Here is a 27606-nt window from a genome sequence, read left to right as displayed (position 1 = left end):
TATGGCTAGGAGTGCTTTAATATTCATCTGTAGAAAGAAATTATTAGAAACTAGATGATTTCTAAAATGCCTTCCAATTTTAATACTCCAGGACTCTATTATTTCTACATCGTTGAATCAAGGGAAATTAATATAGCATGACTAAATAAGGCAATTTGTGATCTAGGCTACATGGAGGTTACTCTCTTTGTGGCTAAAGGTATTTCTTAGAATACAGTGCTAAACATGTAACTGCATTCTGCAACCGATGCAAACATGTTCTAATTGATCGGAGGGAGAAGAAAAAAAAATTCAACCCGGGGTATCTGTGTGGCTGAGTCGGTTAAGCTTCGACTTCAGCTCAGGTCATGATCTCACACTTTATGGGTCAAGCTCTGCATCATGCTCTGTGCTGACAGCTCAGAGCCTGGAGCCTGCTTGGGATTCTGCGTCTCCCTCTCTCTCTGCCCCTCCCCCGTGCGCATGCTCTCTCTCTCAAAAATAAATACTTAGGAAAAAAAAAATTTTTTTTTTAATTCAGTCCAGAGCGCCAGCAATTCCTCTGTGAGCTAGCGTGGCAGGGAGTGTGTGGGGTCAGTGAAGCATCAAGTTACAGAGCAAATTAAAGGTCTGAAAGAGAGTGGCAGGGTCTAATCATCTACTGTCTGAGGCTGCCAGAATGGGACCCATCACCCTTCCTCACTCACAAAGGACTGTTCCACGTATGCTAAGCATACAGCTAAGGGCTCCAACCATCTTTTATTAAAAAGGCCTTCAGTTCCAAATAGATCTTTATGGAATTATTTCCTTCAAGTTTTTAGTTCTGTCATATTAAAAATTTCCATGAAAAAGTAATCAAAACCTAATGCTTACAGTGTTCTGCCACAAAGAAAAATATTGTGGGTTTTTGTTCCTATTAAAAACATGTGTTACATATATATACATAATTATGTAAGTCCCAGACCCATTGTACACATATCTATACAAAAAACCTTAGGAAAATAATGATAGTAGTTTTGCCTAAGCCAACACAAGTCATAACATCATATTGTACTCTGTCCATAACACCCCTCATTAAGCCAATGCTTTGAAAAGGTCAGCAAGCGATGACTATTTCTGCATATTTTGTGGCATAGGTTGCAAACACGAGATCCATAGGGATGAATTAAGGTCACTTTTAAAATTCAAATAGTGCTTTCTCGGCTTGGTTGGCTGAATCGTGTGAATCTGCACTATTTTTCCTAGGGGAAAGTTAATTTTAGAAAGGAGAAAAACTTCGCCAGGAAAACAATCACATTGGCTCCATACCTAGACAGTGACTCTTTTCTTAAAAGTTCAAAACGCTTCAAGTCTCCTACTTGTCCTTAATATCCTTGAAAGCAGGTACCCAATTCCAGCCCCATTTCATAATGAGCATCTCATTCCATAAAAAGTTGGAGGATTTCATAGGATACCTACTGAATGGTATTTTTAAAAAATTAGCCCTTTACCTCAATTTTCCAAAGACAGACAAAATAAAAATATTTTCCCTGGGAGGTAACTCTGAGTGTTTGGTAAGTACTTAGAATGGCTCAGATGCAGATATATATGAAAAGCAATAGAGGTACATCTATGACAAAGTGCAAGGCAGAGAAACATTTAGTATTTTGTGCAAGTTCAAATACAATATAACTTACAGACACTCAACCAATTCAGCGTAGAAGAGCTTGGTTCAAATAATTAGGAATGTAAACAGAATCTAAATTAACATACATGATAATTCTTCCTTCCGGTTCCTAGAGATAGAGTGCACTTGGATGTTCAGCTTTAAAGGAACCAACATGTAAAAATTCCAGGGGTCACTGGCAGAAAGTCAGGCAATGTAAGCACCGTAGGGGAAGATTTTCTGATTTCCACGGAATAGGCCTCAGTCCTTTCTAATCGCCAGAGTACTTTTGAAGGAATTCTTACATTTAAAAATGTGAGGTTTCAAAGCTAACTCTTTAACAAGGGCCCTCAGAAGTATGGTATTTCTCTCCACCCTCTATTTGAATTTCAAATGCACGTTAACCCTCCCTTCCCAAAATTGCCAACTCAAAACCCACCACCCCACCAAATTCATCAACTTGAAGGAAACCAGCCTTCACGGCTTTTATTCTCCGGGCACGCTACCATTTCCAGGTGATGCTTATCATCAATTGGGTGCCCCCTGTCCCTCGTGTGCCGACCTTTCGGACACTTTGAAGTGATTACGGGGGGGAAGAGCACGTCTCCATCACCTGGATTGATTTTTCAAGACACAGAAGCTCGCGGGCGCGCGCGCACACAGCCTTCCTCCCATTTCGGAATCAGGATCTCCGCGCTCCAGCGGGACCTACTGCTTTAGGCTGCGATCAAGTTCTAGAGGCACCGCAGTCACCCAGAAAACCTTGTAAACTCATCACAGTATTTAATTTTCGGGGAAAATAACCCCCAAAGCGCCTCCACCTATTGTTTAGTGCAGACAGGGACGATAAGACGGTTCACCTACCTCGACCGAGGGTTATTACCACCCCCACCCCCACCTCAAAGTTAGGAATAGAAACAGAAGGTGGGGGCGGGGGGGGTTATGTTTTGGAAGGACAGCAGCTGCGATAGTTCAACCTGGAAATTACTGCGGAGTCCAGGGGAGAACGGCGCGCCGGAGCTTGCGCCATACACCTGGAGAGGGTGGACGACCTCCCGCCTGCGAGCCCACCCGGTCCCCCACCCCACCCCCCGCCGCCGAGCCCGGGTGCGGGGTTTCGGAGGCTGCCCTGGGGAAGGCGGACGAGGGTCCCGCGGGCCACGGGGTAGCAGCGCAGCAGGCGGAGGATCCCGTATCTCTCCCCCCCCCCCAACCACCCCCCAGCCCGGGGCTGGCGCGGTGCGCAGGAGACCGCGGAGGGCGCAACGAGGGGGTCCGACCGGCACCTGGTGCGGCCGGCCCGGCTGCGCTCCGGGGAGGGCGCACCCCGCGCCCCTGCTTACCTTGCGCGCGAGGTCCGAGTCCGGAGCAGGGACACGGGGAGGGTCCGCTGTCAGCTCCTGCGGACGACGCTTCAGGTATCAGAGGCGCGCGGGTCTGCCGGCTCCCAGCCGCCCCGCGCGCTCCGGGGCCCCCTCCCCCGGCCCGCGCCCCCGGCGCCCGCCCGCACGTCGCCCTCCGCCGCGCTCCCCTTCTCCCCCTGCTGTTTATTCCGGAGAGCGGTGGCCCCTCTCCCGAGCCCTCCCTCCCCCCGGCGCGTGCACGCACACACCTCCCCCAGAAATGCGCTCTCTTTCGGAAGGGGCAGCGACTGTGGTCCTTGAAATTCTGGGGCCGGGCGACTTCGGAAAACCCCTTCTAAAATCTTCCATCTACCCAGCGAGGTTCAGGGCAGGCACAGCTTCCATTCGTCCCTGCCTCCTCCGTCCTCCCTAGCCTTAACCACATCACTTAACGCTTGATTGTGCTCTGAGAATCGCCTGCCAGTCATTTTAATTTTTCCAAAATAACTCCTTCCATCTTACTGTTTTAAAAATGTATCGTTTCCCGGCCTTTTGGCTAAGATCAAGTGTAGTATCTGTTCTTATCAGTTTAAAAATGTAGACGTCCCCACTACTTAAACTTGGGTTGCCAGGACTTGAGATTGGCCTCGAGAAGGGTACGTTCAGCTGTGCAAGACAAGACAGGTCAGGTCTCTTTTGCCAGCACTGTCCACACCTGCCACCTGTCAGGGCCCCAAGTCAAGGCGAAAGCATTTAATTATACCTGGCTTTGCTGACTGAGCATGTCTGGAGCCTCCGTTTCTCAGGAAAGAGGCACTTCTGAAGCCAAACTTCTGGGAGGGAGCAGGTGGATGTATTGAAGGAGAGTTCTAAGGCCAACGAAGTAGCAATGGGCAGAGCGTACTGAATAGTATAAAAGATAAGAACGACGGGAAGGGATCTGTGGAAACATCACTGTATCATTAACATGCAGAAGCTGGGAGTGGTGACATAATCCCTACTGGGAATGTGGAAGGTGATTTGTTAACTGGCACTCCATTTATTCATTCATTCATTTACCTATCAATGTGATGTATATTTATGGAATAGGTTAGAGGCATCACAACATTATTCATTCATAGCCAGTCATGTCACTCATAACTTTAAGGATGCCAGGAATCAACTGATGAAACAACAAGTTTGTAACAGAGCCCTGGACAATGCAAATGGCTATTAAAGAGACTCCAGCTTTTTTTTTTTTTTAATTCTGCCAATATTTATTGAAAGCTTGCTAGTTCAAGACACTGCTGGGTGCTAGGGGTAGAAGAATTAATAAGAACAGCAACATGGTATGCCTGAGTAGCTCAGTCGGTTGAGTCACCAACTTCAGCTCAGGTCATGATCTCACAGTCCGTGACTTCGAGTCCTGTGTGGGGCTCTGTGCTGACAGCTTGGAGCCTGGAGCCAGCTTTGGATTCTGTGTCTCCTTCTATCTCTGCCCCTCCTCTGCTTGCACTCTCTCTCAAAAATGAATAACCATTAAAAAATAAAAAAATAAAAGAACAGCAACATCCCTAACGTCACAGAGCTGAATAGAGGGATGCACAGTGAACAGCTGTTAAAATTAGATGCTCGGGGTGCCTGGGTGGCTCAGTTAAGCATCCGACTTCAGCTCAGGTCATGATCTCATGGTTCCTGCATTCAAGCCCCGCATCGGGCTCTATGCTTGAAGGTGCAGAGCTTGCCTGGGATTCTCCCTCTTCCTGCACCTCCCCCGCATTCTCTCTCTCTCTCTCTCAAAATAAATAAGTACACAAAACAAAACAAAAACTAAGTAGATGCTCCGATGCTGATGCATGATGCTGGTGCACCTGGAGGGTAGTCTACAACAAGCCCAGAGGCAGTGGCTTTTAAGCTGAGACCTGAAGAATGAATGTAACTTGGCCAGGGACAGGAGAGTAGCAGGAGAAAGAGTTTTCCAGTAGCGGAAAAGCGTGGAGAGAAAGCCAAAGTTATGAAAGAACAGGGCAATTCAATGAATTTCAAGAAGCTCATGATGGCTGTTGGATTCTTTCTTGGGTGAGGGAGTGCCAGTGGTTCGGAGGAAGAATGGAGAGACATGACTGGAGAGGTAAGCAGAGGCCAGATTATGTAGAGTCTGCTAGGCCATGTTTTAAAAAAAAAAAAATTTTTTTTAGCTTTATTTTTTGAGAGAGAGAGAGGGAGGGAGGGAGAGAGAGGGAGAATCCCAAGCAGGCTCCACACTGTCAGGACAGAACCTGACGCAAGGCTCAAACTCACAAACTGTGAGATCATGACCTGAGCCGAAACAGCCTGGCTGCTTAACCAACTGAGCTACCCAGGTGCCCCTGCTGGCTGTGCTTTAAAATTGCACTTGATTCCACAGATAATGGGGAAGCATTGAAATGTCACAGACAAGGTAACAAGATCAGATTTTTGCTTGAGAAAGACTGCTGGCTGCAAGCAGAAAACAAATGAGGAGGGGAGATAGGGATGAGAAGGACGCGGAGAACTCTAGAATGGGCACTACTCGGTGCATACCAGTGTGCAGATCCTCCTGCCTTTGTGGCATCTAAGTTCAGTCCTATGACAAGTCCCTAGAGAGACAAACTTTTCCTGAAGGGATGCATGGAGGCAGAGGAGAGTCAGTGGTGGTAAATACTGAGAAACAATGGAAGTAAATAGAAATTAGAAAGTGTTGTTTACCAACAGTCATTGACGTTCTTCAATCTGAACCCATCTGTCTGAAATCCAAGTTCACTGTACTTCTATGATGCCATGCTTGCAGACATGTATGGCTGGGAGCTCAGCTACCTTGCTGCAACCACTGTGGGCTGTAATCAGATCCAAAAGAAGGCATGAGTGCCAGGGCTGGGGTGCTGGGAGGCACCGGGGCTCTTGCTGGGTCCTCTCACCAGACTCTGAGAGCAAATGGGCACAGGTGAAAGCAGTGGGGGTAGGGGGAAGCAGGCTGACCTTAGGACAGGAGAGCAGAGCACAGCCAAACATCTTTATTTTAAGTAATCTCTGCCCCCAAACATGGGGCCAGAACTCACAACCCTGAGATCAAGAGTTGCATGCTCTTGCAACTGAGCCAGCCAGGTGCCCCAAGACAGCCAAATATTTTACCCCTAGAGCACTCTCTTCATTTTTCTTTGTTGTTGTTGTTTCAAGGTGATTTACTGCCTTCTCTCTCTCTCATTAGAATTGTATTCTCCTCAATTTTCCGTCATATTTTTTCATTTGTTTCTCCTTTTACTTTCTCTTCATTTCTTTCTGCTTTCTTCCTTTCCTCCTTGCTTCCTTCCTTGATTCATTCCACAGATATTTTTGTAGCTACTGTGTTTTGTATCTTGATAGTAAATACTGGATATACAAAGATAACCAAGGGTGAGTCTTTGTCCTTGAATTTCACAGTAGGTAGATCTATGAATTAGGATACGATGGTTGCCAGTAACAGAAATGCAGTGGAGACAACAAAGGGGGAAAAGGGAATTGCTTAAAAGGTAGCAGGGCTCTCACCTGGAAACTGCATGCGTGGATACAGACGGGCTTTCTCAGCAATCTGGAACTGCAAATTGAATATAATCATGATTCTTTGTTCCTTCTTTATCCTAATTCACTTTCATCTTCATATTCTCTCTCTCTCTCTCTCTCCCTCTCTCTCTCTCTCTCTCTCTCTCTCTCTCTCTCTCTCAATTCCAAATCTCCAGGGAGGGGATTAACCAGCCTTACCTGGGTCAGATGCCCAGGTCAAGGAAGAGAAGGTGTCAGGGTCATGATGTAAACACATGCCCACAAGAGTTCTTCGTGTAACTATGGAGATGGTGGCCAACACAGAACTGGGGATGAAGAGGGAAGGGTATTTGTGGAGTTGGGGGTAAGGCAGCTCTTCAGAAAAAGCTCTAGGCAGACAACTTAATAAAAGTTTATTATAAAGGTAGGCACAGAAGTAATTACAATGTAATTTCATAAGTACTGTAATAATGATAGGAAGGAAGCAGTAGAGGAACATACAGCAGGGGGAGGAGGAATCTCAACTTCACAGAGACACAAGGAATGTTTCACGGAGAAGGCAATGTTTTGAGTTTTGAAAGCTTAACCTCTGTTTGCTAAACAAACACAATAGTTAGTCTGTAGAACTTGCAAGATTACTCCTTGTTTGGTTTTCAGTAAGGATGAGGCTTCAGGCAGAGACTAGGAAGGATTCTATTACAGCATTTAGGGAGAGAGCTAATATAGCCTGAAAGATAAGGTGTGTTAGATCTAGAGATTTAAAATCCAGAAGAGTTGATGTGGGGAGTTGGGGAAAAGGGAAAAGCCAAAGATAACTTCAAATATTCAAGTCTGAGCAACAAGGTGGACAACAAAGAGATGAGATGAATCAGTAGAAAGGGGAGAGATTTGCTGGAGAAGAGAATGGGTTTCGTTTTTGATTTATTGAGTTTCAGATATCGACAGGATACTGAGTGAAGAAATCTTAATAGTGGATAAGAGTAGGATACTCAAAGAGAAAGTTGCTAAATGCATTGATTTGGACTTTATCAACCTAGAGATCATTCATACTATGGATGTGGAAGAGAGCACCCAGAAAAATCACGTGTAACCAAGAGCCTATGGGGATCCCTGAAGGACATCAACATCAACAGATGCAGGATAGCTAACAGAGGAGGAGAACCAAGAGAAAGCAATGCCATGTGAGACACTGTCATGCAAGAGAAAGGGATTTTGAAAGAAGAGGATGATGGGGTGCCTGCCTAGCTCAGTCAGTAGAGCATGAGACTCTGGATCTCTGGGTCATGAGTGCAAGCCCCATACTGGGTGTAGAGATTATTAACATAAATGAAATAAACTTTAAAAGACAGAAGAGGATGGTAAAGAGTGTCAAGTGCTGTAGAGAAGCTAAATACTATTATAGGAGCACGCAGAAGAAGCCTTTCAATTGCCTATTTGGGGATGATTGTTGGGTCTTTATGAGAGCAGTTTTGGGGAGCACAAGTTAAAGAAAGTACATTGCGTTTTATCAGGGTTTCTCAGTCTCAGCAATACTGCTGTTTTGAACCAGATAATTCTTGTTGAGAGGGCTGGCTGTCTTGTGTATTAGAGGACATTTAGCAGCATCCTGGGCCTCCACCCACTAGATGCCAATAGCACCTCCCCAAGTTGTGACAACCGGAAATGTCTCCAGACAATGTGAAATCCCTTGGGGGCAAAATTCCCACACCCATCCCACTTGAGAACAACTGCATTAACTTGAGATGTGGATGGGACAATTTTCTTTTCCTAATTTGCAAATATGTGTTTATTCTAAATTTAATTTTGTAAACCCAAAATGCCTACGGGATAAACACTCACCCAAGCCTTCTCTAGTTCACTTAGAGAATAAGTTCATAAAAGGCTATACTCAAAACAAAATTTATAGGACTATTTTAGAGTTGGGTGTATTTTTTTCTATAGTGGCAGAAAGAAGATCAGTCATTACCCAGGGGTAGGGATTGGACAGGTGACAGGAGGGATAACAAAGGGGCACAAAAAAACTTGGAGGTGGTGGATATGTTCCCAGTCTTGACTGTGGTCATGGTTCTGTGCTGTAAACATATGTCAAAACTCATCTGATAGGATACCTTCTTTTTATTATTATTTTTTTAAGTAAACCCTGCCCCTTGATCTCACAACCCTGAGATCAAGAGACTCATGTTGTACCAACTGAGCCGGCCAGGTTCCCCTAGGATATTTTATGTAATTTTATTTCATGCCAATTATATCTCATATAAAATGTAAGGAGAGAGACAGAGAGAGAGAGAGAGAGGAAAGAAGGAAGGAAGGAATGAGGGAGGAAAGAAGGAGAAAAAAAGATAGGTTGCCTGTATGAATAGCAAGGAAGAGTAGGTGATAAAGCTGGACAAGTAAAGGCTCGGAGTGTCATACATTTTGTTGCAGGTTTGAATTCTGTCCTGTGTGTAATATGGGAAGCCAACAGAATGGTAAACATGGGTGTGATCTAGATATATCTTTTGCCTAAGACAACACCCCATTTGGATACTCTTGTGACAATGTTGATGATTTCTAGCCAACTTGTAGTAGAAAACACTTCACTGCCTCTGATGTTATGACCTGGCCAACAGAGATGGCACTAAATATAATCTAAGCACTGAATATTAGTCCATAGGTACAAAAGCCCCCTTCGCCACAGATGATCTTAGTTGACAGTCAACAAGGGAAATAATACCAAAGCTCCATGCTTCTCTATTTCTTTGGTCTCATTCAATGGAACAGCTGATAAGGATATACTCATGAACTATGTCACAAACAATACTTGCCAAATATAGAGCAAAATTACATACCAGGGCCAAAATCTGGTAACCACTTACCCTTGGTCCTCCAGCTTTTATAATCACACCACCATTTCCCTTGACTTCTCCTACTGCTTACCTTGAACAGCCTTCCCTGGCCATTGTCACAGCAAGAATATCCAGTTTATCAACCAACTGGATATTGTTGCAGTCACATATTTTCAAACCTAATCTCAAATTACTGAACTGTGTACTTTGGCCAGCTTCTTTCTACCAAAATAGAGTATGATATCTTGTTTTTAGAAGGACCAAATGGGTCACTATATTTATATTTATGACGAGGTTTAAATAAGAATCTGGTCATCAGTTTATTCAAGCCATGTTAATTTACTGAGTTGATATATTGCTGGAAGGTCTTTAAATAGCATCCAAACAATAGACTCATGCCACTAAGAACCAAGAGGGTTCATTTCAATTAAACAAATATTTTTAAAGTATCTACTATGAGTCAGACACTGATCCAGGAACTAGGAGAGAATAATAAATAGCATGGACATGTCTCTGCCCTTGAAGCTTACGGTCTGGGAAAGATAGATATGTGCATGTAAGAGTTAGATATGTGTATGAGAAAGATAGATATATGTGTGCAGTGTATGTAAAAACTTTCTCAAGCCAAAATGAGAAAAAAAGTTTTAAGAATCAGCGTTGTTAGTATTTCCAAAATAAAACCAACACACAAGCACTGTTCATCTCAACTGTGCCTTATCTGGTTGCAATTATCAGACCCTTATGTGCAGACAGCAACGCTCACCAATTATTCCACATGTGCCCCCATGTTGCCTGGATTCCTTGCAGTTCAGTGGGGTCTTATGACTAATCTGGCCACTGGCCAGTGAGCAGAACCCTAGAAGAGCAGGAACGAGTCCTCCTCCTTTCCTATTCCCCTAGCACCGTGAACTCCAAGCACTTGTGCAGAGATGGCGGCTCTACAAGATCAAAGTAGCCTAGAGCAATGAGTAAACCACTTGACTAGAAGCCCTGGGAGTTGCCTCAACTGACGGAAAACTTTATAGAATAAGAAATAAACTTTTGATGTTAAACAAAGCCGCTAAACTGCTGTAAAGTGAACTTTTGCCAAATTAACCTGCCCAGTCCTAACACATCATCTCGTCACGTTAAACAAAAAGCGTTCTGAATGTTTGTGATGAGCGAGTAATAAGAATTAGGTGTGCATTCCTTTGGCAAATATTCATTAACCGCTAACTATGTGCCGGGGTGGGGGTGGGGGGCTGCTTCAGAGGGTGAGAATACTGCAATGAATAACCCAAAGTGCCTGCAGCTACAAGGAGCTTACGTTTTAGTGGGGAAGACAGACAGTAAAACTTTTGGGTAGTGAAATTCTGGATCTTGACCCATTTTCACTAAGTCTCACCCCTTTCGTTGCCTGACCTTCTTCCCTGCTCAGCTCAGATTCTGTGCTCCATCATTATATCCAGTGTCCTGTCCATACCCTCAACTCGCTCCTCCCTCTCTCCTTTCTTCGTACTTGCCTGGCAAAATCCCAACCTGGTTGTACCCAAACCTTTGCCATATTCCCAGCTACTCCCAAGTAGATGAATATAGCTGGAGGAAAACCATAAGCCTAACTGGTGCTTTGACCTCATGAACACCAATGTCACTGGGTCCTTCTTGAAGCATCCTGGCAACCACACTACCTTCCCTAATCCACTCATCCCCATTCTCCAGGACTAACTCGCATTTCCTCTCTCCTGAAACCTCCCACGATCTCCTCCCACGCTCGCTGTCAGTGATTCTGCTCCTGCTTTCACTGAGAAACGTAAAGGAATAACTTCTAAAACTCCCACTTCGTGTGCCAAACCCCACCCAGCGCCTGGACCCATAGGCTCTACTTTCTCTCGTTACTGTGTAGAAAATGTCCACTGTCCCATCCAAGGACAACCTCTCATTTGTGGTCTACATGGAGATGTGCCACCCAGATCCCCCGTCAAGGCAGGACCTGCTGCGCAGCCGCAGAGAGCCCATCTATCAGCTCCCTCCGGGTCTGCTGCAGCCATGGAGTCACTTGGCCTGAAGTCATGCCCTTTCTGGGGTGGCGTGCACGCAGTGGCTAAGCAAGACGGGGTTCTGAAAGTCCGACCAGGAAGGACACTCTGAAGAGCACTCCTCGAGAGCTCCCCACGGGATTGGCAGAGGCTTCATCAGTTCTGCCTAGGTTTGACCTCTTCTTCTGCCCAATCTTGCATCCCTCCCTTCCTTTCACAGGTATTGATCTCCCATAACTGTCTGGCACCCAACTTCTGCTTCAGTATCCACTTACAGAGAAGCCAACCTGATATCCCTACCGTACCTACCTTAGATCAGCTCCAGCTCCTGTCCCCTCCCTCTCTTTCACCATGAACTTTCCCCCTCTCTACTGATTCATTCCTATCATCATATGAACCTTCAGTAATCTCCTCCTCCTCCTCTTCCTCCTCCTCCTCCTCCTTCTTCTTCTCCTTCTTCGAGAAAGAGAGCACACATGAGCAGGGGAGAGGGGCAGAGGGAGAGGGAAGAAGAGAATTCCAAGCAGTCTCCGTGCCCAGTGCAGAGCCCAACGCAGGGCTCGATCTCACCACCATGACATCATGACCTGAGCTGAAATCGAGAGTGGGATGCTCAATGGACTGAGCCACCCAGGCGCCCCTCTCCCTTCTTAAAAGCCAAACTCCTTTTGAGCTCCTGCTCCATTTCTCTGCTCCACTGAACAGGGAAATTCCTAGAAAGTGTCTAAATCCATTTCTTGCCTACCTGTCTCACTATAGCCTCACTCCTGGCACCTTCACGAATATCAGCCCTACAGAAACAGCTGTTGTCACTGATAACGCATCATCGTGATAGCCAATGGACAATGCTCAGTTCTCTTGTCACCTGATCGTTTAGCAGCTTCTGACCCAAGTGATCACTTTCTCCCTCTTAGACAATCATCTGGCTTCGTTCTGAGACACAGCTTTCCACGATTTTCTTCCTCCTTTCCTGGCTGCAGTAGCTCCCTCTCCTTTGCTGGTTCTTCTTTCTCTCCTGAATTTCTAAACACTGGAGAGCTCCAGGGTACAATCCTGACCCTCTCCTCATCTTTACCATATTCACTCTGTTAATAATATCAGCCAGTCCCGGGGCTTTAAATACCATCTACATGTTGACAAGTGCTAAATTTATATCTTGACTAGAGCTTCTTCCCCTGAATGCCAGACTCTCACATCCAACTGCCTATTCTGAATCTCCATTTAGATTAATAAGAATCCCAAACCTAGTAGGTCCGAAACAAAACAACTGATTCCCTTCCCCACCTCCCCCATCAAAGAAAAAGGAAGCCCTGTCCCCCACCCCTCAACCAGAGGTCTTCCTCATCTAGGTAACTAGCTACTCCATTCTTCTAGTTATTGAACCAGAAAACAAAAGTCATCATCGACTCCTCTCTGCTTCTTATACCCTACATTCACTACGTGAGAGGATTCTTTAGAATCTCCAGTCTTTCTCCAGCACTCTCATTTATTTAAGGTCTCTTTTCAAATGTCATCTTACTAACAGTTATCAAATATGCAAAATAAAGTCCCGTCCACCTTACTGGTACTTCCTATCTTCTTTAGCCTGCTTTACCTTTAACAAAATTAGTCACTCAATACAGTCACTTATTTGTTCATTGTCTCAACCAGAATGCAAGCCTGAAGACTGCAGGGGCTTAGTCCTGATCCCTAGCTCCCAGTGATGGACAGGAGGCAGGTGCTCAGCAAATACTTCTGAATGATACATGAATGAATGGAAAAGGATGGAAAGGGAACAGTGATGGTGTAGGGGTAGCAGAAGCACATGGGCATAAAGCTAAATGATGTGAAGGTGCAAACCATTTGAAGATGGAGGGAGAAACGATCCTGGCAGGAAAAAAAGTAGAAAGCTCAAAAGTAGGAATGAGCCAGGCTTTCTGGGGGAACATCAAAGAAGGCTTGTGTGGTTGCAACAGCCAAAGGTCTCAGAGAGGTGAAACGTCAACAACTAGATTACATAGGACTTTGTGAACCGTAAGTATATTTTTAAATTTATTTATTTTGAGAGACACAGAGCAAGCAGGGGAGGGACAGAGAGAGAGAGAGGGAGGGAGAGAGAGATCCCAAGCAGGATCTGCATTGTCAGCACACAGCCCCATGTGGGGCTTGAACTTACAAGCCATGAGATCATGACCTGAGCTGAAACCAAGAGTTGGTCGCTTAACCGGCTGAGCCACCCAGGCGCCCCCCACCCCCCGCCCCGAACCATAAGTATTTTGAATTTTCTTCCAAGTATGGTAAGAAACCACTGAAGAGTTTTAAGCAAGGGAGTACCCAATCTGGGATTTAAAAAAAAAAAAAAAGTCACCTTGGCTGCTGTGTGACTAGCAGGGGGGTGGGGGTGGTAATGTGGAAGCCACCTGAACAGTGAGGCTGTGTGGAAATCCAAGCAAAAGAGTGAACAGAATTTGAGTGGCATCAGTAAAGTGGGGAAAATAGTATAAGATTTGAGGGTAGAAACGACTGAATTGGTTTGTTCTCGTTAGGGGCACAAAAGGAAAAGAGAGGATTCCAAGAAAATGTCTCATTTATGCCCTGCAATCTGGAGTCCATTCAGGCAAATTTAACTCATCCTATTTCCATGAAGTCCATTGAGTAATAGGATCCTTTGGACAGCTGTGGTTGAGTAGGGGGAAGAAACGAAGGGCATCACATACAGAAAGGGGCAGAAATATTACATTCGGTTTTGGTAACAAAGAGTTTTCAAAGGTGTCTGCGGAGCTGGCCTAGAACTCTGGGAGGAGGGTCTGGAGTGGCCGATACCGTATTTCCTGTTATCTCCCTCTCTCTCTCTCTCTCTCTCTCTCTCTCTCTCTGTCTCTCTCTCTCTCACACACACACACACACACACTCTCTCTCTACTTTTAGGGGCCTAGAATGGGCAATACCGTACTTCCTGTATTATCTCACACACAATTCCCCTACATTTACGAGCGTGGATTGGGCAATACCGTATGTCCTCTATTATCTCCCCCATTTTTATGGGTCTGGACTGGGCAATCCTGGACATCCTCTATTATCTCTCTCACACACACCCCCTACATTCACGGGTATTACTGGGCAATACCGTATTTCCTCTAGTATCTCTCTCTCTCTCTCTCTCTCTCTCTCTCTCTCTCTCTCTCTCTCTCACACACACACACACACACACACACACACACACACACCCCTACATTTACAGGTCTGGAAATCGCGCGCATAAACACACTCGCTACATTTACAGATCTGGAAATCGACTTGTCTCTGGTGACGTTAACTTCGAACGTGGTTGGGTCTTTTTCCCTAGGACGCAACTTAAACAAGGCAGGGGGTCCTCCGAAATACGGCGGTTTCAGGGCTCACCCCCAGCACGATCTCTGGACCCTAATGGAGATCACTCATTTAGTAATCCCTTCAACCTCTGTGAAATACTGCAGGTGGCGACTTCCTGAGATGGAAACTTCTCTACCACCAGCCGCCCGCCCCTCCCGGGCGCAGGCTGCCCCCCTTTTCCGGGCAGGAACCGAGGAGACAATGCCCTGGCAGGCCCCCTAGCGTTCTCGCGGCCAGCCCCGCCAGGTCGGCCGGCCGGCCGGCCGGGACGCGGCCCGCACGCCTCCCCAGCGGAGAGCCCAAGCGCCGGCCCGCGCGGCCCGGGAGCGCGCCGTCCCTCCGCCCGCCACCGGGGCGACCCCTCGCGGCCCCGCCCCACCCCGGCCCGGGCTCCCCGCGGAGGCGCCCGGCTGCCCCGCCTCCCCCACCCGCGCGCGCCAACTCCCAGCTCGCGGCCCTGATTGGCCGCCGCATTCCCGCTTTCCTTCCCGAACCGCCATTTTGAAAATCTTGTTGATTCGGGGGAGCCGAGAGCGCGGCGCGAGCGTCACGCCAGAGAGCGGCCCGCGCGCCTCCTCCTCGGCGCTCGCCGCCGCCTCCCGGAGCCTCTTCGTGCCTTCGCGCGCCAGGCCCGCGGCGGCCGGCACCGGCGGTGAGGGCTGCGTCGGGACAGAGGAGGCCGAGAGGGCGCCGCGGGCCCGCCCGCACCGCCGCGGCCATTTGGACGGCGGCCTGGGGCGGGGGGAGGGGACGCGGGGCGGCCGGCGGCGGCGGCGGCGGCGCGGGCCGGCGCGAGCGGGCGGGGGGCGGCGCGGGCCCGGCGGAGGGAGGGGCGGCTCGGCGCCCGCGGTTTCCCGCCTCGGGAATGCCCGCAGCCGGAGGGAAGCCGTCCCCGGGGAGTAAGCGCTGCTGTCCCGGCCGCGGGAGGAGGCAACTTTGAGGTCGGGTTTCCCGCGGCCCCCGGCGTCCTGGGGCCGTGAAGGGTCGGGCAGGTCTCGGTGGCCGCCCCGTCCCTGCCGCCGGGGCCGAGGGGACCGAGACGTGTGGCTTTCTGCCCGCCCGCAGGTCGACAGCATGTCCTCCTCGGGCCCAGCTGCAGAGGGAGAGGGAACCCCCGCCCAGCCCGCGTCCGAGAAAGAGCCCGAAATGCCCGGCCCGAGAGAGGAAAGTGAAGAGGAGGACGAGGACGACGAGGAGGAGGAAGAGGAGGAGGAGGAAGAAAAAGGTGGGAGAAAGTCGCGTCTCTGGTGATGGATTTCACAGAAAACCGTTTTCTTGCCTCCTTTTTTTGCGCCTGGAGACGCTGAATCGGAGGGATCTCTGGCGAGAATGTTGGCGAGATTTATCCCTTTTTGGTGTTGAGCAGTGGCAGAGAATTGGTGAATTCCGGTTGGTGGAAAATAGCTGTTAGCGTTGTTATTTACGCATTTGGGAGTTGCGGTGGACTTGTGGCCAGCAATCTGCGTTCGCAACGTTTTCGTCATTTGACAGGACGTTTCTAAGTTTCAGATCTGTTTTTAAGACTTGTTTGTTGGCTTTTGAAGTCGCTAGGGTTGCTGTTTTTAATTTCATCTTCTGCTAATTTAAGTACAGGTGTTTTGCCTTTTGAAGTTCTTGCGAGGTCTTTCCTGAAACCACACATGCAGACGTGAAGACGTTATTCATGCTAGTCCTGGAGATATTTTGACAACTTTCCATGCATCTGCTGAACTTCAGCAGAGGCCCTTTGCAGAGGCTTGGGGGAGTTCACTCTCATGGGGAAACACCAGTGAAAGCTGTTGCTGCTCGAGAAAGTAGTTAAATAGGAAAGCGGTGAACTGTGAAAGAGCTCCGAAACTGGTCTCAGTTTTGGAGTTGCAGGAGTGCACTATTAACCATTATTTGCCTGGAGGCCTGAAGCAGGAGGACCTTACCGGATGCGGGACTGATAGAGCATCACTTTCTCCATCATGCACGGGGCACTACCACTTCCGGGTATGCCAGGTTCCTAAAATGTTTTCCAGTCACTTAAAAAAATCTGTATCACGGTTCTCTTAGCGTCCTTTGATGGTATTAGGCCAATCCAGGTTTGTTTCATATGTGGCTCCAGCCAAACTTGGGAAGAAGTTTGTTCTTTCCAAACCCGGGTTTAAGTGTCCCGTTTCTTTTAAGCCTCAACCAGCCCCAGGTCAGCATTTTATACCTACGATCTGGGTTGAGATTACACGGCATGCCTTTTTGTTTGTTAGAAGTGGTAAGTGCTCTGAGATCGGAGCATTTCCACATTTAAGTACTGAAGCGGTTGGAAAAAATTATAAATTGTTTTTAAGTTATTCACAATACAATAACTAAAAATTGGCTGCAGTATCTCAACTATTAGTCCAAAATTTTCTGAGTATTTTTACCTCCGATTTTTTGTTTGTTGTTTAGTCTCTTTTTAAAGACCAAGTTTCTATACCACAGGGATGATGGATTCCTCTGTCAGGAAAAAAATTATAGAAATCGTGTAAAAATACTACCTGTGGTTGATACAGTAATGCTTAGGGGCCAGATGACCGTTCAGAATGCGATTTTTTTTTTCTCCAGAATTACCCCCAAGGAATTCTGTAGTTGTTCTAATTGATTATTCTGTTTCCTTCCTTTGACGTGTTTGTGGAGCAACTAAAATTGTGAAGGTTTTTATCCCAGTTAGCCCTGAAAATTTGATTGTACTCCTGGGGCATCTCAGAAACAGGACAGCGCAGTCTGCCAAAGAAGGGTGGACTTGACTTGGGTGGGGAGGGGCTAGTATAAAAGATGACTCTTAGGTTTGTGTCTTTGGCAGCTGAGCTGACAGTATTACCATTTTCTGGAAAACCTAATTCACAAAGGTGAGCAAGTGTGGAGAGGATTCGGAGTTCTGTTTGAGCGCACTGAGTTAGGTGCCTGGAGGACACGAAGTGGAGCTGTCCACTGGCGGCTCTGACAGTTGATGTGAAGCTTAGAAAGCTCTTGACTGGATGCAGATCGGGAGAGCCATTAGCTCATAGATGGTAATCAGAGGCAAGCAGAATGGTTTAAGTCAGTCAGGGTTTCAGCAGCAGGATAACAGGGATTGCTTTAGAGTGTGTTTTCTTCCCTCTGCACACCATTGCCAGAATATACCTGCCGGAATCCCTTTATCCTTACTCATTTTTTCTGCGCAAATCCTTATGTCTCCAAATCTTTCAAAGCCACCTCCAAATGTTTTGATCGTTTTTCCTTAATCCAAAAATAATTACTGTGTTCAACTCGGAGAACTTTTATTTGTATCTTTCCTAAGGTGTGTATCACCTTCTCCTTGGAGTATATTTGTGACTAAACACCACCAGTAGACGTGATGTCTTTCAGGATATTCAGTATCTTCATCATCTGTTCATCTCCGCCCCCCCCCCCCTTAGTATCTAGTGAGGCTTTGCACAAAACAAGCATTCAGCTGAATGAATGAAAGGATGTTCAGTGATAGAGTGTTCTCTTTTTTATCTGAATTTGTGTCAGTGGGTGTAAATCATTTTAGAAATTTAAGTTTAAAGGTTTAAGTTTTTAAGTATAGATGTCTTTTTTAATGTTTTTAAATGTTTATGCATTTTTTTTAATGTTTATTTTGAGAGAGAGAATGCATGCGCAAAGAGAAAGGGTGAGAGAGAATCGCAAGCAGGCCCTCTGCTGATGAGCCCTACTTGGGGTTCGATCCCAGGAACCATGAGATTATGACCTGAGCCAAAATCAAGAGTCAGACGCTTAACCAACTGAGCCACCCAAGTGCCCCTCTAGCCTTTTTTTTTTTTAAAGCAGTCCACACCATAAACAGTTTAACTTTTTTTAGAATGATTTATGACCACTGTTATAAACATTTACTGAACTACAAAATAATGTCTTCCCAGTCAGTTGCAGTAAATGTGAACTTGTAGAATTTTGCCCTATTTATAGCAACATTAGGCTGCTCTGCCTTAGCTAAGGTCCTTGTTTTTCTTTCGTCAGCTTGCTGAATTATTGCTTTCTTTGTATGTTTTTTGAAGTTCTTATAATCTCAGCCCAAGCTAGCTATTTGATGATGTACCATAAACTAAATTGCAATCAACAGAATTAGGTCTAATTAAAGAGTCGGCCTTGGTGATAGTTCACAAAGTGACTGGACTTTCATTAGCAATAATTGTAGTTGAATAAAAGTTTTTTGCTTTCTGATTTTTTTTTTTTAAACTGGATCCCTTTGTGACTTGCCAGGCAAATAAAATGTTACTCTAAAAAAAAGATTTCAGTGATGTTGTTAACTTAACTATTTTTCATCTCTCATTTGCTTCTCAAAACCATGCTCAGGAGAAGAGTAAAGTATTAGAGATTTCTGCAGTTTTTCCTTATATGTTTATCCAATAAAATTAATATGTTCTTTAAGCTTCTGGTTATTTAAGAAGTATTAAATTAATTTCTAGAAAAGAGTCTGATCGTGGAAGGCAAGAGGGAAAAGAAAAAAGTGGAGAGATTGACCATGCAAGTCTCTTCCTTACAGAGAGAGCCATTTACAATTGCACAAGGTAAGTTTATTCTGTTCTTTTCACTTGACACTAAAAATGTTTAAATATCAAACTTATGGTCAGCAGTGCTCAGTTTTTAGTGTTTACTAAGTAGTTATATATTAATGGTATAATTTCATTTAGTTTGCCCTATTGAGCAAAAGCTATAAATAAATTATGCTGTAAAAATAACCATCATTAAAATAACTGTAAATCTATTAACACATAATAGTGCTTAACTTTAATTATTACGGTGTGTTTTTTCCTAGGAAAAGGACAGAAACTTTGTGAAATTGAAAGGATACATTTCTTCCTGAGTAAAAAGAAAACGGATGAACTTAGAAATCTACATAAACTACTTTACAACAGGCCTGGCACAGTTAAGACATTTTTTATGTCTTTAATCTAGTAACATATTTATGTATTTGTGCAATAGAAGCATATAATTTTAGTTCTGGAAAGGACTTCAGCAATCAACTAGTTCAGTTTCTGTACCATACAAATGAACAAACTGAAACACACATTTATTAAATGATTTATCACAGAATACATAGTTGGATATTAGCAGTTAGGATTGTAATATCCAGGCTTTGTAGTATAGTTTTTATGCCAAACTGAATTTTTTTAATTGTGGTGATTTTAGTGATCTTTAAATGTATTAGAAGAAATTTATTTTGGGAAGGTTTCCAGCTATTCAGAAAAAATGATAAAGTATAATTGTATCTCATTTTGAGCAAATATCTGATAAATTAGGTGGTAATTCTTTGGGGATTTGTTAAAACAAATCTATTTCATATAATTGAGGAAACTGGGTTTTGCAAGGACAGTGAAGTTTGATGTTAGAATCTTGTGTGTTATCTCATTTGATCTCACTACAATCTAATTTACACAAGTCTCATTACTGTTAAATCATATAACTTTTGGATATTGGAGGTCTTCTGTTCTTTTCAAAAAATAAAATCCATGACTCTCTCATATAAGAAATAAATATTACTAGTAATGTGTATTACTTGGGGAAAGGATCTTTTTTTAAGAAGTGACTTTCCACATCCCCTAATACTGTCAGATAACATTTAGTTGTAGTTCTCTAATTGTCAATAAAAATTCCCAGATGGAAATTTGTTCAATTCAAATTGTTATTTTTAAAGAATTAAATTTTTAAGCCTTTTATAACGTTAATATTTGAGTGACAAATACTATTTTCCGTTTTGAGTTAAGAAATGTTGAATAAACCAATACTATAACTGGGAAACAGATTTGAAAATACAAATGTTGGCTTTGAATTTTTCTTATGTACATTACTGGGTAATAAATAGCATTAATAATAAAGGAAACATTTTCAGGTGTCCTCATTAAAGAAGAATGTGGGTCAGTTCAGTGGCTTTCCATTTGAAAAAGGAAGTGTCCAATATAAAAAGAAGGAAGAAATGTTGAAAAAGTAAGTTATTTTTCAATGTATTGTGTTTTGATCAATGTATTTTGAGTTAATTTTTAAACATTTAAATAAGTCCATCCAAACATTTTTAGTGGACTGCTAATTTTTTGCTTTTAATGCCAAGATCTTAACATTCTTTGTTAAGATCTTGGGATCTTTGTTAACTTGGGATATTCATTAGTTTCCCATAAGTAGTTACTGTTAAGATTACTGAAAACTCACATTAAAAAATGCTTCTATTTCTTAGAAGCATATGCAAATAAGTCATTCAGACAGTTCAAAATGCAAGCCTTGGGAATAGAGTGAAAAATCCACCACCCTCCTTTATCTCCTGCCAGCCTTTCTGTTCCCCCAACTTGTAGGTACCATTTAAACTACTTTGAAAATAATCAATTTGATGAAAACGTGTTCTTTACCACAATGCAAGCAAGATGATATATTAAGAGCATTTGTTTATTAAATCCTTTATAGTTTAAAAATAGTAAATAATAGAGATGATTGTTCCTTCATCACAGTAGGAGTGCTGAGGGGAAAATCTAGTATTTAATCACTAGCTATGTTTGGCTCCATAGCTCAGGGGTTAGAGCACTGGTCTTATAATCACCAACCAGAAAAATTAAGTCCATGAATTTTATAGTATTGAAAACTTCTTACGTTATTTTCTAGTGAATTGACTTAGTTTATTCCTTTACTACCTTTAAAACTTAATTAGTAGGGGCACCTGGGTGGCTCATTCGGTTAAGTGTCCCAACTCTTGATTTCATCTCAGGTCATGAACTCCTGGTTCATGGGTTTGAGCCCTGAGTTGGGCTCTGCACTGGTATCGTGGAGCCTACTTGAGGCTCTCTCCTCTCCCTCTCTCTGTCTCTGCCCCTCCCCTGCTTGCAAGCACGTGCTCATTCTCTCTGTCTCTTAATAAATAAACTTTAAAGGGGTGCCTGGGTGGCTCAGCCAGTTAAGCATCTGACTTCAGCTCAGGTCATGATCTCACAGTTTGTCGTTCAAGCCTCATGTCAGGCTCTGTGCTGACAGCTCGGAGCCTGGAACCTGCTTCAGATTCTGTGTCTCCTCTCTCTGCCCCTCCCTCCGCTCGTGCCCTGTCTCTCTCTGTCTCTCAAAAATAAATAGAAATGTTTAAAAAAAATTTTTTTTTTAATTTAAAAAGCTTAACTCGTAAATAGTATTTTCAATTTATTAATAATCCTATCTGGTTGTATTTTATACATTAATCAAGATTATTAGGAAAGTGCTTTTTATTGTTTTCTGGAAAGTACTTCCCATATTCAGAGAAACATTAGATGCTTTTTTTTTTTTTTTTTTTAAAGGAAGGACTTATTTTTAACTTATTTTGATAGAGAGCACGGGAGGGGCAGACAGAATGAGAGAATCCCAAGCAGTCTCCGTACTGTCAGTGCAGATATCAGGACCGTGAGATCATGACCTGAGCTGAAGTCAAGAGTCAGATGCTTAACCAACTGAGCCACCCAGGTGCCCCTGGGTTGGATGCCCTTTTTTGTTTTTTTTTTTTTGTTTGTTTGTTTGTTTGTTTTGTTTTTTTTTAGTGTTTGAGAGAGAGCATAAGTGGGTGAGAGACAGAGAGAGAGAGAGAGACAGAATCTGAAGCAGGTTCCACGCTCTGAGCTGTCAGCACAGGGCCTGATGGTGGGTCTTGAACCCACAACCGTAAGATCATGACGGGAGCTGAAGTCTGACTTGACTGACTGAGCCACCCAGGCGCCTACCCCCTGCCCCCATGCTTTTTTTAATGTTTGTACCTGAGCGACTGTGGTTAGCTATTGCCTTTATGTTGTGGAGAATGTTTATAAACTTTGCTACATAACAAACTTGGTTTCTTTCATTTTCTGTTTTAGGTTTAGAAATGCCATGTTAAAGAGCATCTGCGAGGTTCTTGATTTGGAGAGATCAGGTGTAAATAGCGAACTGGTGAAGAGGATCTTGAATTTTTTAATGCATCCAAAGCCTTCTGGCAAAGTGAGGACCAATTTTTACTATTTCAGTAATGAATCAGTTATAGTCTGTCCTTCCTTTCTCTTTTTATGGAACAGTTTAGTTTGTTAGCAGCATTGCTTCTCAACATTCAGTAGTGTCTTCTGCTTTCAAAGAACATGCACCAGTTTCATGATAGAAATAGCATAGGAGGCATATAGATTTGTCTTCTTATCAGATACAGAAGATAGAAGATTAAGAAAAATAATTATTAACTAAGTTAATGTCAAATGGACAGAAATGCAAACTAAGTATTCAGGATTTTATATCTAGAAGGAACTGGAAGAACAGAAACAGGTTGAATTGAGGGTGAGGTGTTAGGCTGGATGGGGAACGTATGCAACCTTCAACCAGGTGAGGAAAGATAAGATGGGCATATAGAACTGGGTATTTTCTAGACACTGGAATAATGGTTGGAAGTAAAATGGCCTTATACTTTCCCCCACTCTTCCTAAAATTCAGATTAGGTTTGCCTTAATTGTTTAACATAGGACTCGTTACTGACTTCAAATGTCTATTAAACCTGACTTTGCACTTTCAGTTTAAGTCTGTCAGTAAATATTTTCATAATCTTCCTCATTTTGTTAGCAAAGAAATTGCGGAAAATTCTAGAGGACCTAGGAGTTCAGGGGAAAACCATCGGTGAGGGAGAGGAGAGGGCATAAGGATTAGGAACCAGAAAATAGCTCTGGAACTTTGGTTTTATTTGCTCTTGGTATGATTTACCATTAGCTGGAGAAAGACAGATAAAGAATATTTTTGTCATATAGCTATAAATCCAAGGGCTATGGTGGGGGTTTTTTTGATTTGGTTTTGGGGTTTTTTTATGTGTTTTGAGTTTGCTTAAAAATGAGAGATTCCCTGTTTTTTAAACTTTTACTATGGACAGACCTGTACTTCTTAAGAATTTCATGTGACAAATTGAATACCATTTTCCCAGAAGCCATTCAGAAGTTGTTTAGGTTTTGAGGGATATGTTTACATTCTTTTAATCAGTGATTTTGAATGTGTTGGTTTTAAGACCCAATTACCCTCTTAAAAATTAATGAGGACTCCAGAAGCTTTTGCTTATGTGGGTTATTTTGATATTTACTATGTTATAAAGTAAAACTGAAAAAATTTTATTTATTTTTTTCAAAAAATTTTAAATACCAGTAAGCCCACTACATGTTAACAAAAGTAATGTATTATATGAAAAATATACTTTCAACAAAACTAGAAGAATGGCATTGTTTTATATTTTTCCAAGTCTCTTCATGTCTGTCTTAAAAGACCACTATATTGTTATTTGCTCTGGATTTCAATCTATCGCACATTGTTTTGCTTGAAGTATGTAAAGAAAATCCAGCCTTACCCAGTATGTAGTTAGAAAAAGAGTGTCTTTAAAAACTTTTACATAATTATGGATATTCTCTGATAGACCACCAGAACTCCACAGTGGTAGTTTATTTAAAGGTTAGTTGTAATGTGGTCTCTGAAACCTGCATTCACCAGGTGGAAATTATTGGTTTTTTCAATTGTGCAGATCTTCCAAATGTTGGCACGTTTCCATTAAACACTGTCAAGTCATTAATCAATAAAATCACTGTCTCATCAGAAAAACCTTTAGGTTTTAGGAGGCTGTTAAGTTCATGGTTATGGACGTGAATTTTCCATATGAAGTTTTGAAATTTATTATTGGCAATAAATACCATCAGTTATTTTCTTTAAAGTGACAGGCTCACGTTCATTTTGAGAACATGTCTTTTAAATACCTGAGTCTGAAAAGGCATACTTTGACGGTTCTTTTACAAATGGTGTTTCATGAAAAAGGTGGCTGGCTCAGCTCCCAGCTCAATTGTGCAAGTGCTTTTTCTTGAGAAAACCAGTGAAGTTCAGTATGTGGCAAACGTGTTTGAGGTGTACCTCCCATTTTGTTACCCAGATGTCATAAAGTCACGTACTTAGAGGTTGAAAGTTAACATCACTAGTATTTATTGATTCATCAAGGACATTCTAAAACACCTTTTTCTTTTCACTTCTAGTGTGTGGTTATGAGGAATATAATGACTCCTAGCAGTTTGCTGCCTCTGCCTTGATTAGTACTAAAGTGCCAGCAATTTTACAACCATCTTTGCTTTTGCAGTCAGTACAAATATCAGTCAGTACAAAACACAGTGAAGAGAGAAAATAATGTCTTGATGTTATCATGAAAATAATTTTGATACTGTGGGCTTCTAAAAGGGTCTCAGGAAACCCTACGATCCATGAACCGTATTTTGAGAACCACTCTTTCAGTCTTTCTTATGGAATCTAACTCTTGTATCCACTTTTCATATCTGCTTCTGTGATGATTACTTCTTAATCTATTGATATCAATCTCAAGTTATTTTCTGTACTACCTACATTTTTGTCATTTAAGAAAAACACTACAAACTCATTAGTAACTAATTTTTGTCCCCATAGTAATAAAATTATTGAATTAACATTGTTTTACTATCTTTTTTTTGTTATACTTCTAGTTTGATTATTTTTCAGATTTTGTTTCCAACAAGTGATGATGCTGTTGACACTGGGTTCTGGTTAAGGTTTAACTGTTTTTAGGACCAGTACAGGAAGGCTCTAAAATATGTATATATTGCTGCTTCTTTATTTGTCTTTGGAAGTTGCATTTTCTTGATTGGTTACTTGAATGGTTTAACATTCTTTCACTTTCCTGTGTAGATTATCCTGCACCCATCCAGTCTTCTCCTTTACTAATTCCTTATATAGATTATATTCTTACTGCCTGTATCTGGTTCCTGAACTGAGATAGTAAGGGATACCACACTTTTCTAATATATTTGAGTCCTGGATTTCATATATTGATTGAATAGGGAGTTTGGACAATCAGAGTCACCTTTTCTCCAGAATTTATCCAAATGGATTTGGTTCCTGGTACTAGCTGGTAATTGTAACAGGTTGCATAACAAGGATATCCATATACGTTCAAGGAAGTTTTTTTATAGAAACTTACAGAGAACCCCTCTGAGAAATATCAATGGTCTACTAACTTAATTTTTTTTTTAATTTTTTTTAACATGTATTTATTTTTGAGAGAGAGAGAGAGTGTGATTTAGGGGAGAGGCAGAGAGAGAGCGAGACACAGAATCTGAAGCAGGCTCTAGGCTCTGAGCTGTCAGCACCTGAGCCGAAGTCAGATGCTTAACCAACTGAGACACATAATCACCCCATACTAACTTAAAATTTCTGAACTGACGTAGATTGGCTGTAGGCCAGTCAGCCTTTAGGAAGAATAGGTTGTTTGGGCAGCTAGAGGCTATCTTATGGATTGTACATAACCTGAGAACAGAACATACACAAAACAGCCACCTTATTCTTAATTTTTGTGTAGGTGACAGTGACCCCTAGACTGGAAGTTTCTAGGAGAGAAAGAACCTGTGGTTCTGCCAACTTGATGAAAGATAGTGCCTACAGTTACCACTAACATTTATATAACTGTATATCATAAGGTTATGTTCTGGGATTTTCCTTACAATTTCTGCTTATTGCAGAAAATAACAGGAAAAAATAAAAATAGTAGATACCTATAATTTCGGAAATAATTTTAATTCCTCAGTGTATATATTTTCAGATCTTTTATGCAAGATTTTATGGTTTTCAATTTCAGAAGTTAGCAAATACTCCCCTAAGAAAGCATTTAAGAATTAAATTTGCTGGTTAATATGATCAAATTGTTTCTTCACATGGTCTCTGCTTTTTAAATATGCATGCTTTAATTGAATATCAAAGTAATAGCAGTACGTGTATTTTGTGTTTCTTAATTAGTTTCATAATTAACATACCCAACACTAATTGCATATTTAGAGTCAATGAGAATATAAACCTGACATTAGCACAAGTAGAGCCCAGAGGTAATATGAATACAAACTATATAGTTCATAAATTCAGGATGTGTAAAGTGAGGTTTTATTTCCTTTATGGATGGTTCTAGTCTTTGATTAGAGCATCCCCTAAAGCAAGAAGCTCCTCTGGCATGGCCATTAATGCTTACAAGGAATGAAATGAATTGTAAGTCTAACTCAAGATATTGCCCTTGACCACATGTAAGTAACTCTCTGAGCTTAATCTAGTGTGTACTTGGGCATCTAATCCTAGTCAGAACACAGAGTATGTATTTCAGCATTTGGAAAGAGTCTTGCCTAGGTGTGAGAACACAAATGAAGGGGTATTGGTAGTTCAGACAGAAAGATTTACTTGATACATTAAAGATGAATTGTTGTCTGTGAAGCTGCTAAGTTTGGCAATATCCCCTGAGATGGAACAAGAAGAATAATTGAGTTGAGAAGTAGTTACCAAAAATGATTCACTTGGAAATATAATAGCCCATTGTTGTTATCTTTATTGTACACAGCCATTGCCAAAATCTAAGAAAACTTCTAGCAAAGGCAACAAAAAGGAACGGAACAGTTCTGGAATGGCAAGGAAAGCTAAGCGAACCAAATGTCCTGAAATTCTGTCAGATGAATCCAGCAGCGATGAAGATGAAAAGAAAAACAAGGAAGAGTCTTCAGATGAAGAAGATAAAGAAAGCGAAGAAGAGGTAAAATGTTGGGTGTTTGTGGGTTTTCTCATTTCTTTCCATGGGAGAGTTAAATATTCCTGTCTTATGATAGGTATAGCCAGAAAACAGATTCTAGAAACTATCTACCGTATTGGTTGTTTTTAGTTACAAAGACAGAGAAATAGTTAAGTATAAATTCTTTCCCTTATGGAGCTTTTGGTTTTATGGCCATGTGAGAGCTTAGGAGTTGGAAGAGTGAGGTTGGTGTGGGCTGGACTTGAACTGGACCTTGAAGATTAGAGTAGATCAGTGGGAAGTGGAAGAGTGTGTGCACGGAGCCATTTTATTCTGTTTTATGTAGAAAGCAAGGGGTTTAAGAACCACCAGTTTTTCTCAACTCATTGGGGATGATTTAATGATCATAATAGCATTTGAGTTT

General features: G+C 42.8%; 2 protein-coding genes and 1 pseudogene across 4 annotated transcripts in view; 2 read left to right on the top strand and 1 right to left on the bottom strand.

Annotated features, from left to right (window-relative positions):
• RNF144B (ring finger protein 144B) overlaps positions 1–3157 on the bottom strand; it is a 182643-nt gene extending 179486 nt beyond the window's left edge. Inside the window, exon 1 of the mRNA XM_027040395.2 lies at positions 2968–3157. The gene's annotated coding sequence lies outside the window, so the exon portion shown is untranslated. The remainder of the gene's footprint in view (positions 1–2967) is intronic.
• Positions 3158–3503: 346 nt separating this feature from the next.
• LOC113593974 (uncharacterized) lies at positions 3504–3664 on the top strand (annotated as a pseudogene).
• An 11497-nt stretch (positions 3665–15161) lies between these two features.
• DEK (DEK proto-oncogene) overlaps positions 15162–27606 on the top strand; it is a 30391-nt gene continuing 17946 nt past the window's right edge. The window contains exons 1-7 of one of the 3 annotated variants that reach the window (XR_008298757.1): positions 15162–15326; positions 15740–15899; positions 19102–19203; positions 19452–19561; positions 20526–20620; positions 22489–22609; positions 27018–27206. Coding sequence is in view for 2 of the 3 variants with exons in the window: in XM_027040392.2 (XP_026896193.1) it covers positions 15749–15899; positions 19102–19203; positions 19452–19561; positions 20526–20620; positions 22489–22609; positions 27018–27206 (768 nt within the window). In the remaining variant the exon portion in view is untranslated. Of the gene's footprint in view, positions 15327–15473; positions 15616–15739; positions 15900–19101; positions 19204–19451; positions 19562–20525; positions 20621–22488; positions 22610–27017; positions 27207–27606 lie in introns of those variants that run through there. The other 2 variants (XM_027040392.2, XM_015088094.3) reach the window with 2 other exon arrangements.

The sequence above is a fragment of the Acinonyx jubatus genome, chromosome B2 (genome assembly GCF_027475565.1).
Source record: "Acinonyx jubatus isolate Ajub_Pintada_27869175 chromosome B2, VMU_Ajub_asm_v1.0, whole genome shotgun sequence".
NCBI lineage: Eukaryota > Metazoa > Chordata > Mammalia > Carnivora > Felidae > Acinonyx > Acinonyx jubatus.
The sequence above is the reverse complement of the archived record's forward strand: the minus strand, read 5'-3'. Positions and strand labels throughout refer to the sequence as shown.